Genomic DNA, 24,246 nt, shown 5'->3' with positions numbered 1-24,246 from the left:
GGACTGTAACATATTTGGAAATAAGATGTATATCAACATTAACACAAAGGGCTAGTGTAACAGATGAAAGCAATGTTTCAAGGTTATGTTACATGTAAAGTGACATATTACTAGTTCATGCAGAATGTAAAAACTTGTAAGAATGCATACTGTGGGGCGCCTGGGTGGCTCAGTTGGTTAAGCGACTGCCTTCGGCTCAGGTCATGATCCCGGAGTCCCGGGATCGAGTACCACATCAGGCTCCCTGCTCAGCGGGGAGTCTGCTTCTCCCTCTGACCCTCTCCCCACTCATGTTCTCTCTCATTCTCTCTCTCAAATAAATACATAAAATCTTAAAAAAAAAAAAAGAAAAAAGAGAATGCATACTGTAATTCCTAAAGGAACCACTAAAAAAAATAGAGGTACAGATAAAACATTGACAGAGGAGATAGAATAGGTTTCTAAAAATGTATTCAATCTAAAATATAAAGGCAAAAGGGAAGGAGGGGAATCAGATGAGAATTAAAAGGCAGAGATTACACAGTGACAGAGATATACTACATTAACAAAATGAAGGATAAAAGTTATATGATCAACTCAATAGATGCAAAAAAAAGCATTTAAAAACTCTCAACGAGTATAGAAAGAATGTATCTCAACATAATAAAAGCCATGTAATAAGCCCACGGCTAACATCATACTCAATGGTAGAAAGCTGAAAGCTTTTCCTTTAAGATCAGAAACACGACAAGGATGCCCCCTCTTGCCATTTCTGTTCAACATAGTATTGAAAGTCCTAGCCAGAGCAATTAGGCAAGAAAAAGGCATCCCAGGAAGAAGTAAAATGGTCACTGGTGATTGTCAGAGATGGAGACGAGAAAAAGAAGTGGGTGAAGTTGCCCCCCAAAAAAGAAAGGAAAAGAGAAATCACATGAGAATTAAAAGGCAGAGATTGTCAAGCTAGGTAAAATAAAAGCAAGAGCCAAATATATACATATGCAAGTGACAAACTTTATTTATTTTTAAAGATTTCATTTATTTATTTGAGAGAGAGAGAGCACAAGTGGTGGGGAGGAGCAGAGGGAGAAGCAGACTCCCCACTGAGCAGGGAACCAAACTCAGGGTTCAAACCCAGGACTCCAAGATCATGACCTGAGCCCAAGGCAGACGCTTAACCAACTGAGCCACCCTGGTATCCCTAACATATGCAAACGACAAACTTTAAGTATAAGCTCACAGGGGTGCCTGGGTGGCTCAGTCGTTAAGTGTCTGCCTTCGGCTCAAGTCATGATCCCAGGGTCCTGGGATTGAGCCCCGCATCAGGCTCCCTGCTCAGTGGGAAGCCTGCTTCTCCCTCTCCCACTCTGCTCCCCCTGCTTGTGTTCCCTCTCTCGTTGTGTCTCTGTCAAATAAATAAATAAAATCTTAAAAAATATATATAAGCTCACAAATAGGTTAAAAGTAAAGGGGTGAAATATGACGCACCATGCAAAAGTAAGAAAACAAGAGCAATTATATTAATATCATCAAAGCAGACTCCAGAATAAGGATTAGCACCAGAAAAAGAGGGACGTTACATAAGGGATAAAAACATCAATTCATGAAGCACACATAACACTCTTCAATGTTTATGCATCTAATTAGTAGAGCTTCAAAATAAGTGAAGCAAAAAAATGACCAACATAAGAAACACAAATTAGGGGCGCCTGGGTGGCTCAGTTGTTATGCGTCTGCCTTCGGCTCAGGTCATGATCTCCAGGTCCTGGGATCGAGCCCCGCATCAGGCTCCCTGCTCAGCGGGGAGTCTGCTTCTCCCTCTCCCTCTGCCTCTCCCCACTGCTCCTACTCTCTCTCTCTCTCTGTATCTGTCTCAAATGAATAAATTTTTAAAAAAAATTCTATTAAAAAAAAAGAAACACAAATTATAGGCTGAAATGTTAACACTACTCTCAGTAACAGAAGATAGAGACAAAATTATTAGGAAGGATGAAGAAAATCTGAACACTATTAGTTGAAATTTGAAACAGAATACCAAACCCCAAAACTAGAAAATGTACATTCTTTCCAAGTATACATGGAACATTCATCAAAGTAAGCCACATTTTGAGCCATAAAAAAAGTCTTGAGAAATTTCAAAACTGAATTCAGAGTGTGTTTTTGACTACAACAAAGTTAAATTAAATTAGAAATCAATAATAATGTAGTTCACCAAAATAAATGACAAAGAGAAATACTATAGACATTTTTAAGGATGATCACTCTGCACTGTTCTGGAAAGGTGCTGGAACAAGAATGAGAAAGAATATAGACTGACATATAAGATAGGGAGAATGTTTCATATGTAACAACTCTGTTAAAATGTATTATAATAGTAATAGCAGTAGTACTAAATGCTATGCATTTTATATATATTTATGATAGAAATTTCATCAACCTGCATATCCAGAAACTGATAGTACAATGATAGCTAACTTCATAATGTTGATCCTCAGGATGTACTAAACTCTGAAGTATTTTCAATGCATTTAAGTATTATGTGTTTTTATTGTTTTCTAATTCTTAGACATATTAGGTAGACTCTGTTATATTCATGTGCTAGAGTCTGAAAGGCATCCATAGAACTGGACCACATATGCTAAGAAAACAGCACAGGCTATGAAGAAGCATAACCCTAAAATTATATAGAGTTAATTAGTAAAAACCTCTAGAAGTATTCTGTAACAATTATCTTTAGGTATCAAAAAATATTTGAAATATTAATACTAACACCTTTGATTTAGTAATCCCACTCAAAGAATCAATCCTAAAATAAAGATGTTATAAAAGATTAGACTTAGGTATGAAGTTGTTCATTCTAGCATTGTGTATAATGGTGAAAAATTTTAAATAATGGGAAGTATAACAATAGATGTTGTTATGGTATAGCCATACAATGGGAGACTATATATCCATTTACAATTATACCTTTGAATAATTTTAAAGATATTCACAATATAATGTAAATAAAATGAAAAAACAGGATATCAAACTATAAAGCATGATTTGTGTTACATATAAATATGCTGGATGTTGGTGTGTTTAAATATTCATATAAAAATGAAGTAATATCACCAAGACTGAAATTAAAGATGATTTTCATTTTCTTTGTACTTTTACATTTCCAGGTTAATATTTCTACAATGTGTATATTTTACTGTTAAAATCAGTAAAGTTTTTAAACTACATACAGTTTAATGACTGAATATAATGTATAATAAAATGAATAAGGCCTTCAGAAACTTCTTTGGAGTAATACAGTTTAAAATTCCCATTAAAAATAGGTTATAAATGACTAAAGAAATTTCTCATTGAAACAATAATTATATATCAATACATCTACACAACTGATTGTCAGAAACTATGTTAACAAGACAGTAATATCAAAGATGATTTAGTAAAATGCCATAGGCTGTTAGAAAAAGGCAAGTTACATAACAAAAATTATTAAATACACACACACATACATAGACAAATGAACACAACTGATATATTAACCTAAGACCACTGTAACTGAGGTCAATATTTTGCTCCAAGATCCCCTAGCACTCAGTGTCTGAGCAGAAATGTGACTCAGAATATCTCAATTACTTCAAATTCAGTTACGGATAACAATCATAATTCCAGTTTGTTTCTCTCTTCACACGAATGACTCCACATAGGAGGGAAAAGAGGGAGGAAAAGAGCTTTTATTGATTGATGAAATAAATAAGATATTGTATCTCCTCTTGTTTAATGTAGATATTCTCAATTAACTTCCAAAACAAATCTGAAAACGTGTTTTAATTTTGTAAGATGAGGACAAGGAAGTTAAATAACTTGCTCAAAGTCTTACAGCTAAAAGAACGGATTTAAAGATCTAATGTTATATCTATAAGTCAGTCCACAGTCTTTCCAGTGTCCCAAAGTCTCTCACTAGGGTGAAAATTTCAAATAATATAATGTACACATCATGGCATTTCTTTTTCCAGTTCGTAAATGTCTTCAAAAGGCCTATACCTTCCCAAAGGGGGAATTAAGGCAATGAGAGAAGAAAAGCTATTAGAGGGTAGGGCCATCTCTGTCTTTCCTCTCTAGGTCTGATTTAGCTCTCCCAGGATTTTAGGAGAAGGAAAGAAGAAAGAAGAAGTAAGAAGAAAGAGGACAAAAGTAACAGAAATGTGGAATAAAGGAGAGAAAGGGAGGAAGAACAAGAAGAGTAGAAGAGACATAAAGGAGTGGAAAAAAGAAAAGAATGATAATGTCCAAAGCCGTATTTCTTTATAGCCAGTTGCTGAAATGGGAAAATGACAGGGGTGAAGGGGAAACACAGTCAGAGAGATGACTGCCAGCTTCAGAGTCAGAAAAATGAACAGAGAGTCACAAAGACAGAGGGAAATAGCTATACAAACACTGGAGAGAGAGACAAATCTCAAAAAGCAGAGAGCAAGAGGGAGAAAGGAATGGCAGAGAGAGAGAGAAGTAGAGTCAAAGTTAAGATGAAGACAGACAACCATCACCATTGGCCCACACCACCAGCTGAAGCAAGGTACAGAAGCTTAAATGTATGGGAGCTTTGTCAGCACCTACTTGGTGGACAGCAGCTCAGTTAATTTATCTTTCTTCACAGTGACGACAGATCTCCACTTTTTTCCCCTTTTTGGGGAGACTGGGCGGGGAGAGAGTGTGGGCAGGCCAGAGAGAGTGGAGAATTAGAGGAAGGAGATAAACTTATTATTTCAGGTCCCAATATGATCTTTAACAAAAAACATTTCAAATTCAGAAGATTCTTTAATAGGAAGAATCACTGAATTGTTATACCATATGTAAAAAAATCTAAAATGCAAAGACAAAAACCAGGATCTTTTAAAATGGCTGTTAAAAATTCAATCACTTGTAAAAACTTCATGTAGGAAACTTTATGAAAACTATAAAAATTATTTCATGAATGTAAAAAAAAAGGCATAGGAGTAAATAAAAATGGCGATAAATGAACCACTTTCTTTGAGCTTCTTTGACGTGATCTTTAACCATTAACAGCTAAGTAATTCCCATGTTTTTGACCAGTAAATCAGATCAAATCACTTTCCTACTTAAAACCCTAAAATGGCTTCCCATTATAATTAAGATAAAAATTCAAACTTCTTACCACCAACCTAAAAATTGTACAGATCCAATCCCTGCCTACCTCTTTGACCTCATTTTGTTTAATCTCCCCCTTTTCATTATGTCACAGCTTTCTCTCTTGACTACTACCAGCTGGTTTACACTTTGGAGCATGAGCTTCTTCCTCTGCCAGGTATGTTCTTCTTGGATTCTCACATAGCTAACTCCTTCTCATCATTCAGATCTTAGTTCAAATACCATACCTTCTCAAAGTGGCTTGCTTTGTTTGCCCTATAAATAACCTCTATTCTACCCAAACCCCCCAGTTACTCTCTATCCCATCACCTTGCTCTTTTTCTGTAACATTCATTAATCTATGGAAGTATCTTAATTATTTAGAAAGTTGGCATATGCTTACACATGAAATATAAGCTTTAAGGGCAACAATGTTGTTCCATATTTATAGCTATATGCTCAAATAATATATATAGGTGCTCAATAATGGTGCCATATACATACACACACACACACACACAAATACATATATGTTCAAAAAATGGAATAAACAAATGAAAAAGTACAGTTAAGATTTTATGCTAAAAATAAAGAGACAAAAAAAAAAAATCCCTTGCAGGATCATCACAAACAACTACAGACTGTCATAGTTGAAAATTCCTGAAAAAAAAAAAAGAAAAGAAAATTCCTAGCCTTAGGGGTGCCTGTATGGCTCAGTTGGTTAAGCGCCCAACTCTTGATTTCGGCTCAAGTCATGATCTCAGGGTTGTGAAATCGAGCTCCCACATGGGGCTCTGTGTTGGAGGTGTAGCCTACTTAAGATTCTCTCTCTCCCTCTCCCTGTGCCCCTCCCTCTGCCTCCCTCTCTAAAAAATAAATAAATAAATAAATAAATAAATAAATAAATAAATAAATAGATAAATACAAAGAAAGAAAACTCCTAGCCCTAGAATAGCTTTACTCTCTAAACACTCTAGGCACAGGCCACATCAGCCATTCAATACATTATGATGCTTACTAAATTAGGAACCTTATTTTAATTTCTTGGATATCAAATCTCAAACTACTCAATTAGGTCTAAAAATCTTTTTAATTGAAACATTTTAATTATAACAATATATGCTTAGTAATCACTGTAATAGATGCAAATCTGTACACTAATCAGATCCTCAGTTCTCGAAATTACATTAACGTTCTCAGCCCAACATATGTCCTATGTGTTGCCAAGATCATTTTTTATACCTATCAATTACTAATATGCAATATACTCAAAGCTGAAAGAAGTATTAAACATGAAACAGGAATGGAACAAAACGCCTATTCATACACTCTTGAAAAATATGCTTTATGAAGAAGCAGAGTTTTGTGAGGACAGTACACTGCATGTAGTAAGGGTTCCATATCACTACCCTTTTTTAAACTTCCTCCTCTTGTAAAACATGAATGATATTTGCAAGCTTGCAAGTGGTATTTTAAAGAGTTAGAATTAGCACAGACTAAGTCATATAAAATTAAAAAGCTTGAACACAGAAACAGAATAGTATGCTAGTCTCAAATTCTGAGGTCTGCATTCTCCTTTGCTCTAATTCTATTCCCTGAGACACATGCAATGAAAGAAAAAAGTAACTGCCACCAAAAGATGTTATTCCCATTTTCTTCACTTCCTCTCACCTCTGCATTCTTTAAGAACTTACTGTAATTTGATGAACATCAGGCTTTAACAAGTTTGAAGCAGATATTTGGATGAATTCTTGAATTTTGAAATTATCCGAGTAAGCTGGACAATTAAAAAAGCAGTAACTCTAAAAACAAAATACTCTTTCTACTACCAAATAAGCCAAGAATCAAAAAAGCCACCTATATTCAAACACAGTATAAATCATGTATCTACATATTTTGATATAAACACTGATTCTTCCCAATTATATTCAGTCAAATGAATAAAATTAGACAAGCAATTTCCAAGGAGATAGCATACAGCTTATGTACCTTGAATTCATTAAAGAAAAACAGATAATGTATTTTCATATATAAACTGTATAATCTCTAAAATATGACCAAGAAATCTTAATCAAAATCCAAACAAGTAAAATATTATCAATTCTACTTTGAGAGCCAAAGCTCCTACATAATAACATGCAAGAATTTTAAATTCGTGAAAGCAAGTGTCAAGTACTACACACAATTTCCATACACAGCAGGTAGTAAAGCAAGAAAAGAACTGACACAGTTACTCTCCTTAAAAGAGACATACAATGGAGAACTGTTATACAGCCCTAGCATACTACAGATCTATGCATTAAAGATGTTGTGGCTATTAACAGTTTAAACCTTTACTGTATTTTGCTAATTGGTACATAGAACTTTAAAGCTTTTGAAAGATAAAACAGTCCAGTCAGTTCAATTCTCCAGCATTGTTCAAGTATTCCAAGTAGGAACAAAGAGGAAAATAAATCTGCTTTAATTGCTGAAGAATCACAGATAATAGAGATGGCTGAATAATGTAGAGGAAAGATCTTTTGTTCCTTAAACAATTTTAATATAGAAAGATCATTCTCTATTTTAAATTAAATGGTTCCTGTCCGCATATAAAAACTACTATTAATGTCTATTTCCTCTGTAAGTACTTAATAAGTACAAGTTTTATATAATTTGATAATAATGTGAAAGTAACTTATTTTAATTGGGAGTGTGTTTCAGACAACAAAGTTATGTACTTAATATAATTTTATTTAAAATAACTAAACAATAAATGATCTGACTTGTTTTAATCAATAATAAATGTAAGAGTTAACTGAAGTTGTTTTAAAATCAGTATGTTAATATATTAATGAGTAGAAATATTTCAATTTTAAATGATCAATTGACTCTAGATAAATTTTCAGTAATTTAAGAGCATGTTTCATCTATAAACATAAAAATAAGCTATTTTAATATTAGACCATATGCTTAGGTATGTATGTCATATGATATGAATATTAAATGCAATTTAATAACCTTCTAAACATATAAGCAATCATTTATGTGATTAATATTATTGGTACAAAATACACTTACTGATTAACCTATCCCAAATGTGTAGGAAGAACATTTCTTCTAAGCCATACTGAATCTTTACATTTTTCATTACTTCACAGTTTTTGATATTTTCCAAAATCAGTATTTCTTCCCCTTTCCCTCCTCTCTCTCTCTCTCTCTCTCTGTCTCTCCCTCTCTCTCTCTCTCTCTCACACACACACACACACACAAAATAGTGCCTGAAAAAAGGCCAATTAAATAATGGCCATTTCATTATAAAATTTACACTTCCAGAATCATTAGTCATTACTTCTTTAGAATTTTAAGCAATAGTATCGCTACAATTTTAAAGGTTATTCAACAATTTTTTTCAGTAGCTAATGGGTAGTGTAAAACCACAGAAAGAAGTACATTGTAAAAAAAAAACAAAAAAACTATAGTTGTTTTTAAAACATAAAACTATATTGCAAACTAACATTTATAGTCAATGCTTTTTCTCTTTTTATTTTAATAGTCTTATCTAAATACAAGAATATAAATAAGCATCTGTAGACTGAAAAACACGAAGAAACATTATGCCATATTTAGTGAAAGTCTTAAAGATAAAAAAAACCAAATGCTAAACTGCCACCATGGAAGGTTCTCAAAGACTGCTATTCTTTGATGTAAAATGAAATACTACTTAGTGAATAAAACATAAAAAACTCCTGTCTACCCTTCAAAGAGACATATCCTTTGACCCAGTGCTCCAGACTAAAGCCTTGAAATTTTTGCACAAGAATGCTGCGTGAGGAAAGTCCAGACAAAACAGACACTTGAGATGCTAGAAGGCTGTATAACCCCAATTGCAGACACTAGTCCTTCCAATAATCTAGCAGAGATAGCGCTGCCATGCACCAAAAGTAATCTCACCAAAAGAAAACTGACCCCCCACCCCCACCAAAAAAGCAAGCAGTCAAAGCAAATCTAAGCCTTTAACTTAGGTTTATCTTTTCGTGCTGGCCACCTCTTAATGACTGATTTTTATTTCAAGTTTGCAGACTTATAAAAGCTTTCAGCTATAAACTTTTAATAAGTTAGGAAGCAAAAACAAATAAAACAAATACTTGTGTAGCAAAGAATTGTTTCATTTCTGAAGGCTTGAAAACATCATTCATTTTCACAAATTTCTTAGAGCAAGTTCAAGCAATGAAAAAATTTTAAACCTATTAAAGTGACAAAAAAAATTCTATTAAATAACTTGCGGCTGCTGACAGACATTCGAAAACAGCAGTATCATCACCCAGTTGACTGACTGTGCTACTAATACCATGTACTTAATCAAATAGCAACTACATACAGCAAATTATCAGCAAGTAACAAAGCTTTAACTGCTGCTGTGCTACTGTTCTTTGGAAGAAACCCTCAAGTAGTAAAATAACAAATTGGTAACATGCAAAACACTGATTCTATTTTACATGCACACCTTATTTTTAAAGATATAAATACAGACTACATAAAATGAACAAAATACGTATTAGGATCTTATTACAATAATAGTGTATATTGCAACTTCTCAAGAAAAAGCTTAGAAACAATACTCATCCCTCCCCCTCAACCAACCTGAGTTGTATTACAGACTGCTAAATAAAGTTTCCTTTTTCATATGCATTTGTGCTGAGGATGCATGGATAACCATAATACTTTTGTAAGATTTAAAATAGGTGGTACTTAATAGGTTTTAAACAAATAAGCACCTAAAAGGAAACAAGCCATTAATAGGTTTTAAACAAATAAGCACCTAAAAGGAAACAAGCCATTCAATTTACATATATATGCCTAGCACACATAAGTGCCCAATATTTATTGAATAAATGAAAAATGAAGAAAATATGGCAGCCAACATAATTTTACAGAATATACTAATGTACAAGCTATTAAAGCTCATTTCACATTTTTTATTAATTGAAAATTCTTACATATTATGAGGTTATTTTTCTACTTTTGTATATAGTTAATATAAGTAACTGTGACAAACAGGAATTGGTATTTAAAAGAGGTAATAAAAATGATTAAAACAAACAAAAAAACAAATCAAAAATATACCCATGGAGGTTTAATGTATGTTTTGGTTGTTTTGTGGGGAGCACCTACACAAAATCTTTAAAGAGTACTGAAAATTTAACTTCTTTTTGTAGTCCAAGTGAATACAGAAAGACAACATGTTCATGGGATTTGGGTTTTCGTCAAATGTACTGGAAGGAAATGAAGCTAAGGTGGCATAAAAGAAAAAAGTTACTCTTTTGCACAAATGTAAAGACATTCTTCACCCAACCTCCATGACACAGCAACTCCTGCAACAAAGGGCCAAAAACCATTTGTAAGCTTTACTTATTATTTTTAGGAAGTATTTCATATTTGGAAATAATACTGGTGCAACCCACAAAAAGCTTTTTTTTTTTTTAACACTGTGCTTCTACATAAATGGACAAGATTATTTTTAAAATACTGTCATCTACTCTTTTGATATTTAAAATTTTACTAGTTCATTTATTAGTAAATGAAAAAGACAGTTTATGCACAAGAGAAGACATTCTTAAGACTGACCGATTAGAAATCTACCATGTGCTCTGACAAAAAAATTATTATTAACAGTAATCCAGGGAATGCCATTTTATTCTCTGAAGATTTGTTCTCTAGTACGTCAACACTGTATATAGTTCTAAAATTAGGGAATAGATTGTTTACATTAGAAAATGCCGGGCAGATTTACCCCCTCTACATTCTATGTCTTAAAAAAAAAAACAACAGAAAACATGTTGTCAATATACAACTATGCCCAGAATAAAACATTTTATTAAATTCGGCCTGTCAGATGTGATAAGCTTCATTTGATGAACATGCTGTTTGAGCTAATCTAAGAATAACAGTTAAAAAATAAAAGGAGCACATATTTAAGATGAAAGAAATGAAACATGACTTGATAACAGTACAAATAAAAAAGGATCTGAGGTTTTAGCTCTCCATGAAATCCACATTAAGGAAGAAGTATGAGAACCTAAATTTTATGTTGCTTTACTAGAACTGCTGAGATTAAAAGGAATAGAGGTAATAATCCCTGCCATACCCTGCACCATACCTCTGGAGTATCATAAGAAATCCTGGCAACAACATTTAAAAGGGATTTGGTCAAATTGGAAGGTAATCAAGATGATGAATTAACTGGAACTCATGTGAAATGAATCAAAGCCCTGGGGATGTTTAACCCAGAAAAGAGAAGACTTAGGATAATGATTATCAAACATTTTGGCCTCAGGACTCCTTTATATGCTTAAAAATTATTGAGACCCCAATGAGGTTTTATTTATATGAGACATATCTATAGATATTTACCATATAAGAAATTAAAATGGAGAAAAATGTAAATATATACTTAATTTAAAATAAACCGATTATGTATCTACATAAATAACATAATGAAAAATAACTATGTTTTCAAAAACTAAGAGTGGCAATGATTTGCATTTTTGAAAATCTCTAATATCTAGCTTAATAAAAGACAGCTGAATTCTAACATCTGTTCCTGAATTCAAACTGTTGTGCTAAGTTGTCTTGGTTTCAATAAATGAAGAAAATCCATCCTCAGATATGTAATTAGAAAAGGGAGCAATATTTTAATAGCCTTAATATTTTCATACCCAGTTACATTAAATTCATTGTTCTTTCTTGCACTTTAAATGAAACTTTTACCCATGCATGATTTTATAATATCATACATTGGTCATATGGAAAATACTATTTCAGACAGGTAGGCACATCTTCCAATTGTTAGCATATTTCATTACACAATATTTTAAAAATCACATTCATTAATACCCCCACCAATCCTATTAGAACAGTCTTTAAGTATTGGAAAGATGTCAAGCTCAATCAGATTAAGTGGTAGAATCAAGTTTTACACAAATTCTAATTTTCACTTGAAATCTTGCAGTTTATCATTAGCAACACTTCCTTGAAGTTAGTTTTTGAGAAAATGTCTGCCATGTACTTAAAATTGAATAATCATCATTTGTCTGTCATCTGTTACTGTTTTTTCACTTAAAAGGTGTTCCATGAAAAATGTGGCTAAATTTGGTTTGCAACAGCAACTCAACCATACAGGTGCTTTGCTTGAGACAACTGCGGTACTTCAGTATGCAGCAAAAGTGTTTTATGCATATGATTTCTGTTTTGTTACACGGAACACAAAAAGATGTTTATGCAGCACTGAAATTTTTTAAATTAATAATTTTTGCTGATTCATCAAGGACATTAAGTGAAACTATATTTTTTTTTATTTTTATTTTTTAAAGATTTTATTTATTTGAGACAGAGAGAATGAGAAACAGAGAACATGAGAGGGAGGAGGGTCAGAGGGAGAAGCAGACTCCCTGCCGAGCAGGGAGCCCGATGCGGGACTCGATCCCGGGACTCCAGGATCATGACCTGAGCCGAAGGCAGTCGCTTAACCAACTGAGCCACCCAGGCGCCCGAAACTGTATTTTTTTTAATCACGAATGCAAGAAGGTGAAGAATAAAATGAATAGCAGCACAGATGTACCAAAATTGCTTTTGGGGGCGCCTAGGTGGCTCAGTTGGTTAAGCGACTGCCTTCGGCTCAGGTCATGATCCCAAGGTCCTGGGATCGAGCTCCACATCAGGCTTCCTGCTCGGTGGGAAGCCTGCTTCTCCCTCTCCCACTCCCCCTATTTGTGTTCCCCCTCACGCTGTCTCTCTCTCTCTGTCAATTAAATAAAATCTTTAAAAAAAAAAATTGCTTTTGTAACTTAAATGTCAATGGCAACACATTTGTATAATTTTCTAAAATAGTTTGATTTATGGACTCTTACGAGGGTCTTGGGACACCCCCCACCTCCACCCTGCCCAGACTACTCTTTGAGAACCACTGAGTTAGGATGACCAAAAAGCTGTTTTCAAATACACAGAAGGCTGTCATGTAGAAAATGTCATGTCCTCTATAATAGGGCAGACCTTGAACCAATGGGTATTACTTATAAAGAAGCAGATTAGCGGGGCACCTGGGTGGCTCAGTTGGTTAAGAGTTTGCCTTCGGTCAGGTCATGATCCCAGGGTCCTGGGACCAAGCCCCACATCGGGCTCCTTGCTCAGCAGGGAGCCTGCTTCTCTGGCTCCCTCTACTCCTCCCCCCTGCTCACATGCGCACGCATTCTCTCTTTCTCTTTCATAAATAAATAAATAACTTAAAAAAAAAAAAAAAGGCAGGTTAGGGGTACCTGGGTGGCTCAGTCGGTTAAGCATCTGCCTTCAGCTCAGGTCATGATCCCAGGGTCCTGGGATCCATCCCTGCATCGGGATCCCTGCTCAGCGGGGAGCCTGCCTATCTCTCTCCTCCCTGCTCGAGCTCTCTTTCACTCTCTCTCTCTCAAATAAATAAAATCTTAAAAAAAAAAAGGAAGCAGATTAACACCAAATTAAGGAACAATCTTTCCCCCTTTTAAAAAACTGAGATGTAATTCACAAACAAAAAAAATTTATCCTTTAAAGCTTACAGTTCTATGGTTTTTTTAAACAAATGAATATAAATAAGGGTTTTGAGGGGCCCCTGGGTGGCTCAGTCAATAAAGCGTCTGCCTTCAGCTCAGGTCATGATCCCAGGGTCCTGGGATCAAGCCCCATACCGGGCTCCCTGGTCAGCAGGGGGCTGCTTCTGCTACTCCCTCTGTGCTTGCTCTCTCTCTCCCAAGTAAATAAAATCTCTAAAAAACAAAAATAAGGGTTTTGAAAAAAGAATCAACACCACAGTCAAGATACAGAACAGTTATATCACCCTTCCAAATTTCCTAATGCCCTTTTTAGTATATTCTGCTTCCTACATCCAACCTTGACAGTGATCAATTTTCTGTCCCTAGAGTTTTGCCTATTCTAGAATGTCAAATAAATGGAATCATACAGTAGGTAGCCTGTGAGTCTCGTTTCTTTTACTTAATATATGCACTGGAGATTCATTCAGATTTGTTATTAATTGGTGAGTAAAAGTTTATTATATAGAAGTAATGAAGTATAGTTGGGGTGTTTTCAGTTATTGGAATTATGAATAAAGCTATTAAAAACACTTGCATGAAGGATTCAGTGTGAACATAAGATTTCATTTCACTTGAGTAAATACTGAGAAGTGAGACTGCTAGGTTATATGGTAAGTATATATTTAACTCTATAATAAACTACCACACTATATTCCAAAATGGCTGTCATTTCGCATTCCCACCAGCATTCTATGACAGTTCCAGTAGATCTGCATCCTTGTTAGCACTTGCTATGGTCAATTTTTTTCAAGCCATTCAGATAAATGTGCAGTGGTATCTCAGTGTAGTTTTAATATTCATTTCCATAATCACTAATGATATTGAGCATCTTTTCATATGCTCATTTGCCATCTGAATATTTTCTGGGTAAAGTGCTCATTTTTATTTGAGTTAATATCATATTATTTAGTTTTAAGTGTTGTTGATTTTCTGGATACAACTCCTTTATCAGATATGTGTTTTGCAAATATTTTCTCCTAATCTGTGCCCTGCCTTTTCATTCTCTTAACAATCTTTCAAAGAGCAGAAACTCTTGACTGTAAGGAAACCCAACTTAATTTTTTTTTTAAAGTAGGTTCCACACCCAGCGTGGAGCCCAATGTAGGGCTCGAACTCATGACCCTAACATCAAGACCTGAAAGGAGATCGAGTCAGACACTTAGCCGACTGAGCCACCCAAGCACCCTCCAACTTTATAGTTTTTTAAAAAATGGATTACACTTTGGTTTGTATCTATAAAATACATGTCTAAGGGGCGCCTGGGTGGCTTAGTTGGTTAAGTGTCTGCCTTCGACTTGAGTCATGATCCAGGGTTCCAGGATCAAGCCCCACGTTGGGTTCCCTGCTCAGCGGGGAGTCTGCTTCTCCCTCTCCCGCTGCCCCTCCCCCAGCTTGTGCTCTCTCTTGCTCGCTCACTCACTCTCAAATAAATAAAATCTTTATAAAATAATAAAATAAAATACATGTCTAACCCAAAATTACAAAGTTTGTCCTACATTCTCTTCTAGAAGTTTTATAGTTTTTAGTTTTACATTTAGAACTATGAGTTTACATTTAAAACTTTGAGTTAGTTTTTGCATATGGTACAAAGTATGGATGAAGGTTTTTGTTTTGTTTTACATTTGGAAATACAACTGTTCCATCTTCATTTGTTGAAAAGACTATTTTTTTCTCAGTAAGAAATAGCTTTCTAATAATTAGAGCTGATTAGTAATATAAAGAGTAGCCTCAAAAGAAATGAGAACCAGTTAACTGGAAATTTTTTAAACATAAGGTTGAGAACAAGTTGTTCAGTCTAATAAAAAGGACAGAAGATTAAATTATCTTTCTAACTCTCACTCTATAAAGTCCCCCAAGAAGACTGTCTTGGAGAAGGCTTACAAGTCTTCCTTCATGTTCCTAACCCTCACCCTCCAGCAGTTCATCTTTTATCTAGTTAATCACTTATTGGATGTCCCCATAAAATTTCTCTTGAATAAAAAGTTGAACAATATTTTAAATGAAAAATAACTGGATTCAGTAAATATAACTATGTAACATCTAAAGTTATCCTCTGGTTTTACATTCCTGGGACCCATTTTCCAATAATAACAAAACTTTATCCCCAACTAAGTTTAGTCCACGTGCTTAAGCCCTGGGCTGTAAGAGGCATCACCTATATTAATTTTAATGCATTATGTAAGAATATCCAATACAGATCATGATAATGGCCAAATCCCTTACCTTACAATTAAGATACTAGCTTTTATCCAATTTCAGGTACAAATGTAATAGTAACCTAGTGTTGAGTAGTTAATTAAAATGGTATTCTTAGCTAATAAATTGGTTTACGTTACATAATAATGATGTTAAAATGCTGCTTCCACATCTCCTTCTAAAAGACTTATATTTACTTCACATTTTGAAGTATTTTTATCATTAATGTTGATATACAGTAGATCCCCCACTCCTGCACCACCCCATCCACAGTTTCACTTTCTGCAGTTTCAGTTACCCATAGTCAACCATAGTCTGGAAGCTAATGATTCTCCTTCTAACATATCTATCTGAAAATATATCAAACGCTATGTCACAGTGCCTACGTAATTCCCGACTTCATCCCATCACGTAGGCATTTTCTCACCTCACAGCATCGCAGGAAGGGTGGGTACAGGCCAATAAGATATTTTAAGAGAGACCACATTCACATAACTTTTTTTTTTTTTTAAGATTTTATTTATTTATTTGACAGAGAGAGACACAGCGAGAGAGGGAACACAAGCAGGGGGAGTGGGAGAGGGAGAAGCAGGCTCCCCGCAGAGCAGGGAGCCCGATGCGGGACTCGATCCCAGGACCCCGGGATCATGACCTGAGCCGAAGGCAGTCGCTTAACCAACTGAGCCACCCAGGCGCCCTCACATAACTTTTATTAGAGTATATTGTTATAATTATTCTATCTTACTATTGTTGTTGTTAATCTCTTACTGTGCCTAATTTGTAAATTAAACTTTATTACAGGTATGTATGCACAGGTAAAACATAGCATATATAGGGTTTGGTACTATCCGTGGCTTCAGGAATCCACTGGGGGTCTTGGAACAAATCCCCTGTGGATAAGGGGCAGGGGGAGGGGGAGGTTACTATATATTTTTAGAATAATTCTTGTTCAAAATGCAAATATAATCAACTTCAGTTGCTCAATATTTCTGGAAGTACCCTTCAGCCACTTGTCTTGTCAATATGTTATCAACTGAACCTTTCAGCCAGTAGGTAGTGTGTGGGAATAAGAAGACCTGAAAACCCTATCGACATTATGTTACCTATTTGATTATCTAATATTTGCATTTTAATATAAACCTAAATGAATGGCTAAAACTCATGTTTGAGGGGCACCTGGGTGACTCAGTCATTAAGTGGCTGCCTTGGGCTCAGGTCATAATCTCAGTGTCTTGGGATCAAGCCCCACATCAGGCTCCCTGCTCAGAGGGAAGCCTGCTTCTCCCTCTCCTATTCCCCCTGCTTGTGTTCCTTCTCTCGCTGTGTCTCTCTCTGTCAAATAAATAAATAAAATCTTTAAAAATAAATAAATAAAAATAAAACTCATGTTTGAAAATTACCTATGGGTTTCAGTACCTGTTTAAATATTTCTTCAGTAACTATGAATAATTTGTAAATAAGACTTGAATTGATTTCAGCTGGAATAGACATTTTGACTAATACACTTCAAGAAAGACATAACAAAGCTAGGAAAAATCTATACAGGGAAACAAAATTCATTGAAAGTATACAACTGATTTAATGAGATAAAAAATAAAACTCAAAGCAGTCTGTATACCTCTCTGATATGATTCACAGCACCTTGTTTAGAGACATGGATTGCTACCTCACTTATTCTTCAAACTAGAAAGAAGAGAACTTAGAAGCATTACTAATAAACTCTATAAAACTTGAAAATCTTGTGCAGAATAAACCCCACAATATTAGAACAAGAAGGCAATCTCTTGGGGTGTAAAACATGGGTCACTGGAAAAACTAAAATAGTACATTAATTAATGAACGCATGGTATATGTAAATCATCCTCCTCTTACACACATACTTGTCTCATTTTTATACTTGACTAAGCAAATGGTGTTGATCAACTTTTGAAGAATAAGTAGAAGGTCCCTGGATAAGAGCTAGGGGATTGGTGAAAACCATCTAGGCAGAGTGAACTGCAATGTGAATGCCCTGAAGCAGGGTAAGGAATAGCAAGTTCCAGGCTTGGTGTGGCTGGAGCACAGTGTATAAAACACAGTGGTACAAGATTAATCTAGAGAGGAAGGCAGGACTTTAATCATCCAAGACCTCAAAAACCATGTAAGGATTTTAATGTTTACTTTTAGGTCAGTAAGAAAACCAACAGATCTTACACAAGAAGTGAAAAAACCAACGTTTAATGACTATTGTTTATCTTTTGGAAAATGAATTAAAGGACAATTAAAGTATCTATAGAGATCAATTCAAAAACTACTGCAGCAATCTAGGTGAAAGATGATGGTAGCCTAGACTAGGATGATGGCAATGTCAGCAAGCAGATCTAAGAGACAGTTTAAAGATAAAACTAACCAGCTTTAAGCATAAGATCGGAGTTTTCCAAACTACCTATCCATTGTCTGTCTGTTTACTTAACTATTTATATATCTGTTTATATCTTTAGTGGTATAAACAGTGTTTAGATCTTTAAGCGTGATCTATTCTTTAAATTATGCTTACAGAGTCAAAACTGAATGATAAAAGAATGTACAACTGGAAGAAGAGTGGTTAAAAAACACACCCATACATTTGATAATGGTAAACCAGATAAAAAATGAAAAAGCACACTTATGCTATTACACATTTTTACAAGTCTTAGACATTACAAAATTTATATGCTATTTTATAATATAAGCATAAATAATAAACTGCATCTAAAGTGACATCACACATAGAAAAAATTTTTAAGTGATGGTTACCATAATTCTATCTGCTACTGATTAACAGAGTATTATTTATTTGTTGCTAGTTGTAATCTCTCATGCATAATGGAGAAATGTAATGTGTGTGTACACACACATATATACATACAGTAACAACAATAATTGGTTCCATAAAAACCCAATCAATATACTTAAGTTTAGTGTCTTACAACCTAAACAGGAGTATAGTGAGAAAATAAAAAACTATATTCATTTATATTTATATTCATATTAATGTTTAATTCATATTCATTAATCTAAAATGTTCTGACTTATAAACATCCCAAAAATGAAGCCTTTTGTAATTTTAATCTCTTAATATCTGCATATGACTTAATTTTTGTGTATAATACTTAACACAAATTATCTTTTTGTGATGAATATTTTCTCTTAAAATTTATATACAATCTAGAAATTCAAATTCAAATCACTCACCTGGAAGAAGCAAAAACACCACTCTGAAAAGCTATTGTACAAAAAGAACCCTGAAGGTAGAATCACAGCAGCATATAATAGAAAATTCTTACCAATCTTTCATCAACTGTTATGAGTTGCATGTCCTGAGCTTGGTCTTGTGCCAGCCTCCATGTGGAAGTGCTTAACGACCTGCAGTGCAAGACTTTAAGTTAAAAAATGATCCATGCGCTGAGAAAAGAGAGGCAGACAAATCTTAAATAAATGAGCTACTTTAACAATATCTGTCTTATAAAACAAAAAAGAATAGAAAGAAAGAGAAGAGGGCACAAAAATCCTTTTTCTCCCCAATTAGTTCTGTCTGCTGAGTTTTTGGCAGACTCACTTAGGAGTTCACAACAGGCTGCACTTTATGTCAGTCTATAGGCTCTCCGTCACAGACAGGCCGTCAGTGACAAGTACCATACTCCATGAGTGTACAGTAGCTAGTTTGTCACTACTAGGACGAAAAATGCAAAGCTATATCAATCCTTCCAGAATGCTGATTCCTAAATGACCGCCATCAGAAAGAAAAAAATCTCAATCATATACTTCATGGCCAAAAGTAAATATTAACAGAATTTAATTATATAATGTTAAGTTTCTTCACTCTAATTTCAAAACAAAAGTAGTTGAAATAGAAATGATTTCTATGATCATTTTAACTAATGTTATTAGTTTAGTCCTGTATCTCATTCACAGAATTGAAGAAAGTCTAAATAGCTAAAATAGAAATATTAAGTCAGAAATAAAATGGGCACCAAATCTAGCTCCTTTATATTAGCATCACCGGACCCTTATCCCAAAGAAATTACTTAAAGCTAACAGGTTTTTTTGTTTTGTTTTGTTTTTTTTACTTCAGATACATACTGTACTCTATACTAACAAATATCGTACTGTCACTGATTGTTAAGTTTAACATTTTACATTTTACATTTCCAAAATATTAAGACATCCTATGTAATTTTCTTTTTAAAAGTTAGTTTATACAATCATGACTCAAATTTCAAAACAACAGAATACTGGTTTTAAGTATTAAGTTCTTTCTTCTTTATTCTTTTAAAGATTTTATTTATTTATATGAGAGAAAGAGAGAGTGAGCACGAGCTGGGGGAAAGGGCAGAGGGAGAGCAATCCCAGGACCCTAGGATCAGGACCTGAGCCAAAGGCAGATGCTTAACCAACTGAGCCACCCAGATGCCCCAAGTTCTTTCTTCTTTAAATGAAGTAAAACCATCATCATAATTTTGACACAACATCAATACCTGACGCAAAACTTCATGTAATAGTTCAACTTTCAACAGCTATGGTGTACACAATTTTATAGAAAATCTATCTACTAATAGCATAGTTTAAAGATAACTGATAATATAAAGGGCTTTTTTGCTTTATGAATATGTATTTTTTTCAAGATTTTACTTATTTGAGAGAGAGAGAGAGAGACAGAGCACAAGCAGGGAGAGGGGCAGAGGAAGAGGGAGAAGCAGACTCCCCGCTGAGCAAGGAGCCCAATGTGGGACTCAATCCCAGGACCCTGGGATCCTGACCTAAGCCAAAGGCAGACGCTGAACCGACTGAACCACCCAGGCGTCCCAAAAAAATATCTGTCAGTTATTTCCCAGAATTAATATAATTCCTTATCACTTTAAACATCCTGCTCAGAAACATACACAAAATACATCCACATGGAAATTATTTTAAATTTATACAGACAGTTAAAATATATGTGTTGGTTGTTACATTAAAGGAGTATAATCAGCACTTTTAAAAATCTATTTACTCTGGAAATCATTAAGACCAATAACATGACAATAAAAACATTTTGAATATTCTTAATCAAATCCATATATTGTAAGAAAAAAATTAGGCAATGATAAGAGAACTCAGGAGAACTTGAAATATTGGAAATATTAGAAAATGTAGCTACATTTCAAGAAAATGAAGCTGCAGGGGTCTCTAATGAAGAGAAGTACTAGAGCAAAACTGCAAATTATTCTACATTGATTAAAACTCCATAATCCATCAACTTTGCAACTTCAGACTACACAGGGAATTTGATTTTAAACAATTTTCTCTTAAATTGTGTAATAAAATCTTATTGTATATTAGTCATAACCTAAAGCAAATTTTTAAAAGCATATATAAAGACATATTTTAAAAATTTTAAATTTATCTCCAACTAATCATAAGAATGAAGCTATATATCACTCTTGAAAACAGATAACTTTTATTAACAAATACACAGATGAAAAATCATCACATATTTTTTTTAAATATTTTATTTATTTATTTATTCATGAGAGATAGAGAGAGAGACAGGCAGAAGCAGAGGCAGAGGGAGAAGCAGGATCCCCGCTGAGCAGGGAGCCCGATGTGGGACTCAATCCCAGGACCCCGGGATCATGACCTGAGCCGAAGGCAGCCGCTTAACCAACTGAGTCACCCAGGCGCCTTATCATCACATATTTTTATCAGGCTGTATATAAAAGACAACATAATAAAAAAGTGACAAAAGATGTTAAGTAAAACAATCCTACCAGAAAGAGTTAAAAATCACAATTAAAACTTCATGTAAGAAAAAAACCTTAAAGATAGGCTAGATTGCAAAGAAATCGTAAACAGAATTTTTTTAAGAATTTTTATTATTTGAAAATATATATTCATATAATTTATTACAGAAAATGTTGCCTAAGAAAGCACAAATAATATGTGCATATGTATACATGTATATGTGTGTGTAGGTTTTATTAGGTCATGTCCTAATTAACTGCTCCCTAATCACAGAAACAGCAATTTTTTTTTTTTTTAAGATTTTTTATTTATTTGTCAGTGAGAGAGAGAAAGCACAGGCAGAGGGAGAAGCAGGCTCCCCGCTGAGCAAGGAGCCTGATGCGGGACTCTATCCCAGCATGCTGGCATCATGACCCAAGCCGAAGGCAGACACTCAACCCAACAAGACACCCAGGCGTCCGGAGACAGCAATTATTTTTAAAAAAATCAAATCTCAGATGTGGAGAAAAATTTTCCTCCGATTATAAATAGTTAAGGTAGCAACAGAGATCTAGAATAAATTACAAAAATAGCATTTAATTATACCTACAAAATATAAGCCACAGTTAATTTTAGATTAAATTAAATTATATAGCAAATATCTATTTGCTGATTAGCCTTTAAAGAATATTACATCAGTAAATTGGTAACAGTAAATAAAGTGCTTTTTAATAATATAAGAGTATAAAAACATTAAACAAGAAAACCTAGAAAGTATAAAGGAAAAAATGACAGGAAATATAATATTAAAACTTCTAAACCAAAGATACTATAAAAGACAAAAGGTAACAAACAAAGAGAAAATATTTACAACATAAAACAGTAAAGAATCAATATCCAAAATACATAAAAGAGCTCCTAGAAATTAGTAAATAGGAATAATTCTTTTTTTTTTTTTTAAGTAATCTCTATGCCCCACGTGGGGCTAGAACTCTCAACCCCAAGATCAAGATTCACACTACTCTACTGACTAAATTAGCCAGGCGGCCCAGTAGGGATACATCTTAAATTTCAAGAGGAAGTCACACAACCAAAAACCCAAACAGCTTAATTAAAACTGGGAAAAGGATGGAAAAGGACTTGAATGACATTTATCCAAAGATCTGTAAGGAGCCAACAGCACACAAAGAGATGCTCAACATTACTAATCATTAGGGAAATGTAAATCAAAACCACAATGAGATACGACCTCATACCTATTTGGATGGTTATCAAAAAAATAAGTGTTGGTGGGATATAAACAACCAGAACACACTGCACTGCTGATGGGAATGTAAAATCATGCAGTCGCTATGGAAAGCAGTATGGCACTTCCTAAAAAATTTAAACATAGAATTACCACACAATTCAGCAATTTCACTATATACCCAAAAGAATTAAAAACAGGGACTCAAATAGGTATTTGTATGCCCATGTTCCTAATAGCACAATTCCCAAAAGCCAAAGGCATAAACTGCCAAAATATTAATAATCTTATGTTATTGGGCAATGTATTTCAACACTTAAAAGTATATATGCAGAAATGATTAGTATGTAATCACTAGTAAATAGGTAGTAATTTTAACTTTGCTATTTGGTACCTATTTTTGAGAAATTAGTAATTTTACTTGCCTCATAAACTTGCCTTTCTGTCCACCCACCTATTGTCTTAACTGCCTTTTCACATTTCCAGGTTTCTTAAGAGTCAACTTTAATTCTGAGCCCAAAGGATAAACTATGATGCCTGTGATTATTATTATCAATTCCCATTATTAAACTGAACAAGCCATTTATTATATTTAGTTTTTCTGTACAAGTTTCCCATAAGAATATGAGATATCCTGGAAATGGAAAACAAGAGATCTTATTTCTAACTCTGGTTTTAGTACCTACTATTTCTGTCTATGAGCAAATCATTTAACCTTTCTGCACCTCAATTTCATTCTCTGTAAATTTGTAAAATGAGGACTTGTTGCTCTAACGTTTCTTTTAGTGATAAATCTCTGTGATTCTGGGGCACCTGGGTGGCTCAGTTGGTTAAGTGTCTGCCTTTGGCTCAGGTCATGATCCCAGGGTCCTGGGATCGATAGGGCTCCCTGCTCCACGGGCAGCCTGCTTCTCCCTCTCCCACTCCCCTTGTGTTCCCTCGCTCACTGAGTCTCTCTCTCTCTCTGTCAAATAAATAAATAAAATCTTTAAAAAAAAAAAAGTCTCTGTGATTCTATAAGTGGAATCGAGTACAGTTCTACTTTGTTTTAATAATCCCTTATGGAAATGCTATGTAATAATAACTCATAATCTGTTTCTCTTTAAAACCCTAAAGAGTTAAAACTTTGAAAAAATATATACCACATTTGTTTATCCACTCATCTGTTGATGGACATTAAGGTTATTTCTGGTAATGACATTCATAGGCATGTTTTGTGGGGATATAAGTTTGCAACTCATTTCGGTAACTACCTACAAACACAAATGCTGAACTGTATATGTTAAGACCATGTTTAGTTTTGTACGAAACTGCCAAACTATATTCCAAAGTGGCTGTACCATTTGTGTTCCCATGAGCATGAATGAG

General features: G+C 34.3%; 1 protein-coding gene across 1 annotated transcript in view; it reads right to left on the bottom strand.

Annotated features, from left to right (window-relative positions):
* LOC118006809 (NADH dehydrogenase [ubiquinone] iron-sulfur protein 4, mitochondrial) overlaps positions 1-24,246 on the bottom strand; it is a 117,362-nt gene that overhangs the window by 45,935 nt on the left and 47,181 nt on the right. The window contains exon 2 of the mRNA XM_034999610.1: positions 19,217-19,295. Coding sequence (XP_034855501.1) covers positions 19,217-19,295 — 79 coding nt within the window. The remainder of the gene's footprint in view (positions 1-19,216; positions 19,296-24,246) is intronic.

The sequence above is a fragment of the Mirounga leonina genome, unplaced genomic scaffold (genome assembly GCF_011800145.1).
Source record: "Mirounga leonina isolate KUSES-001 unplaced genomic scaffold, KU_Mleo_1.0 Mir_99, whole genome shotgun sequence".
NCBI lineage: Eukaryota > Metazoa > Chordata > Mammalia > Carnivora > Phocidae > Mirounga > Mirounga leonina.
Note: the sequence above shows the minus strand (reverse complement) of the source record. Positions and strands in the feature narration are given on the sequence as shown.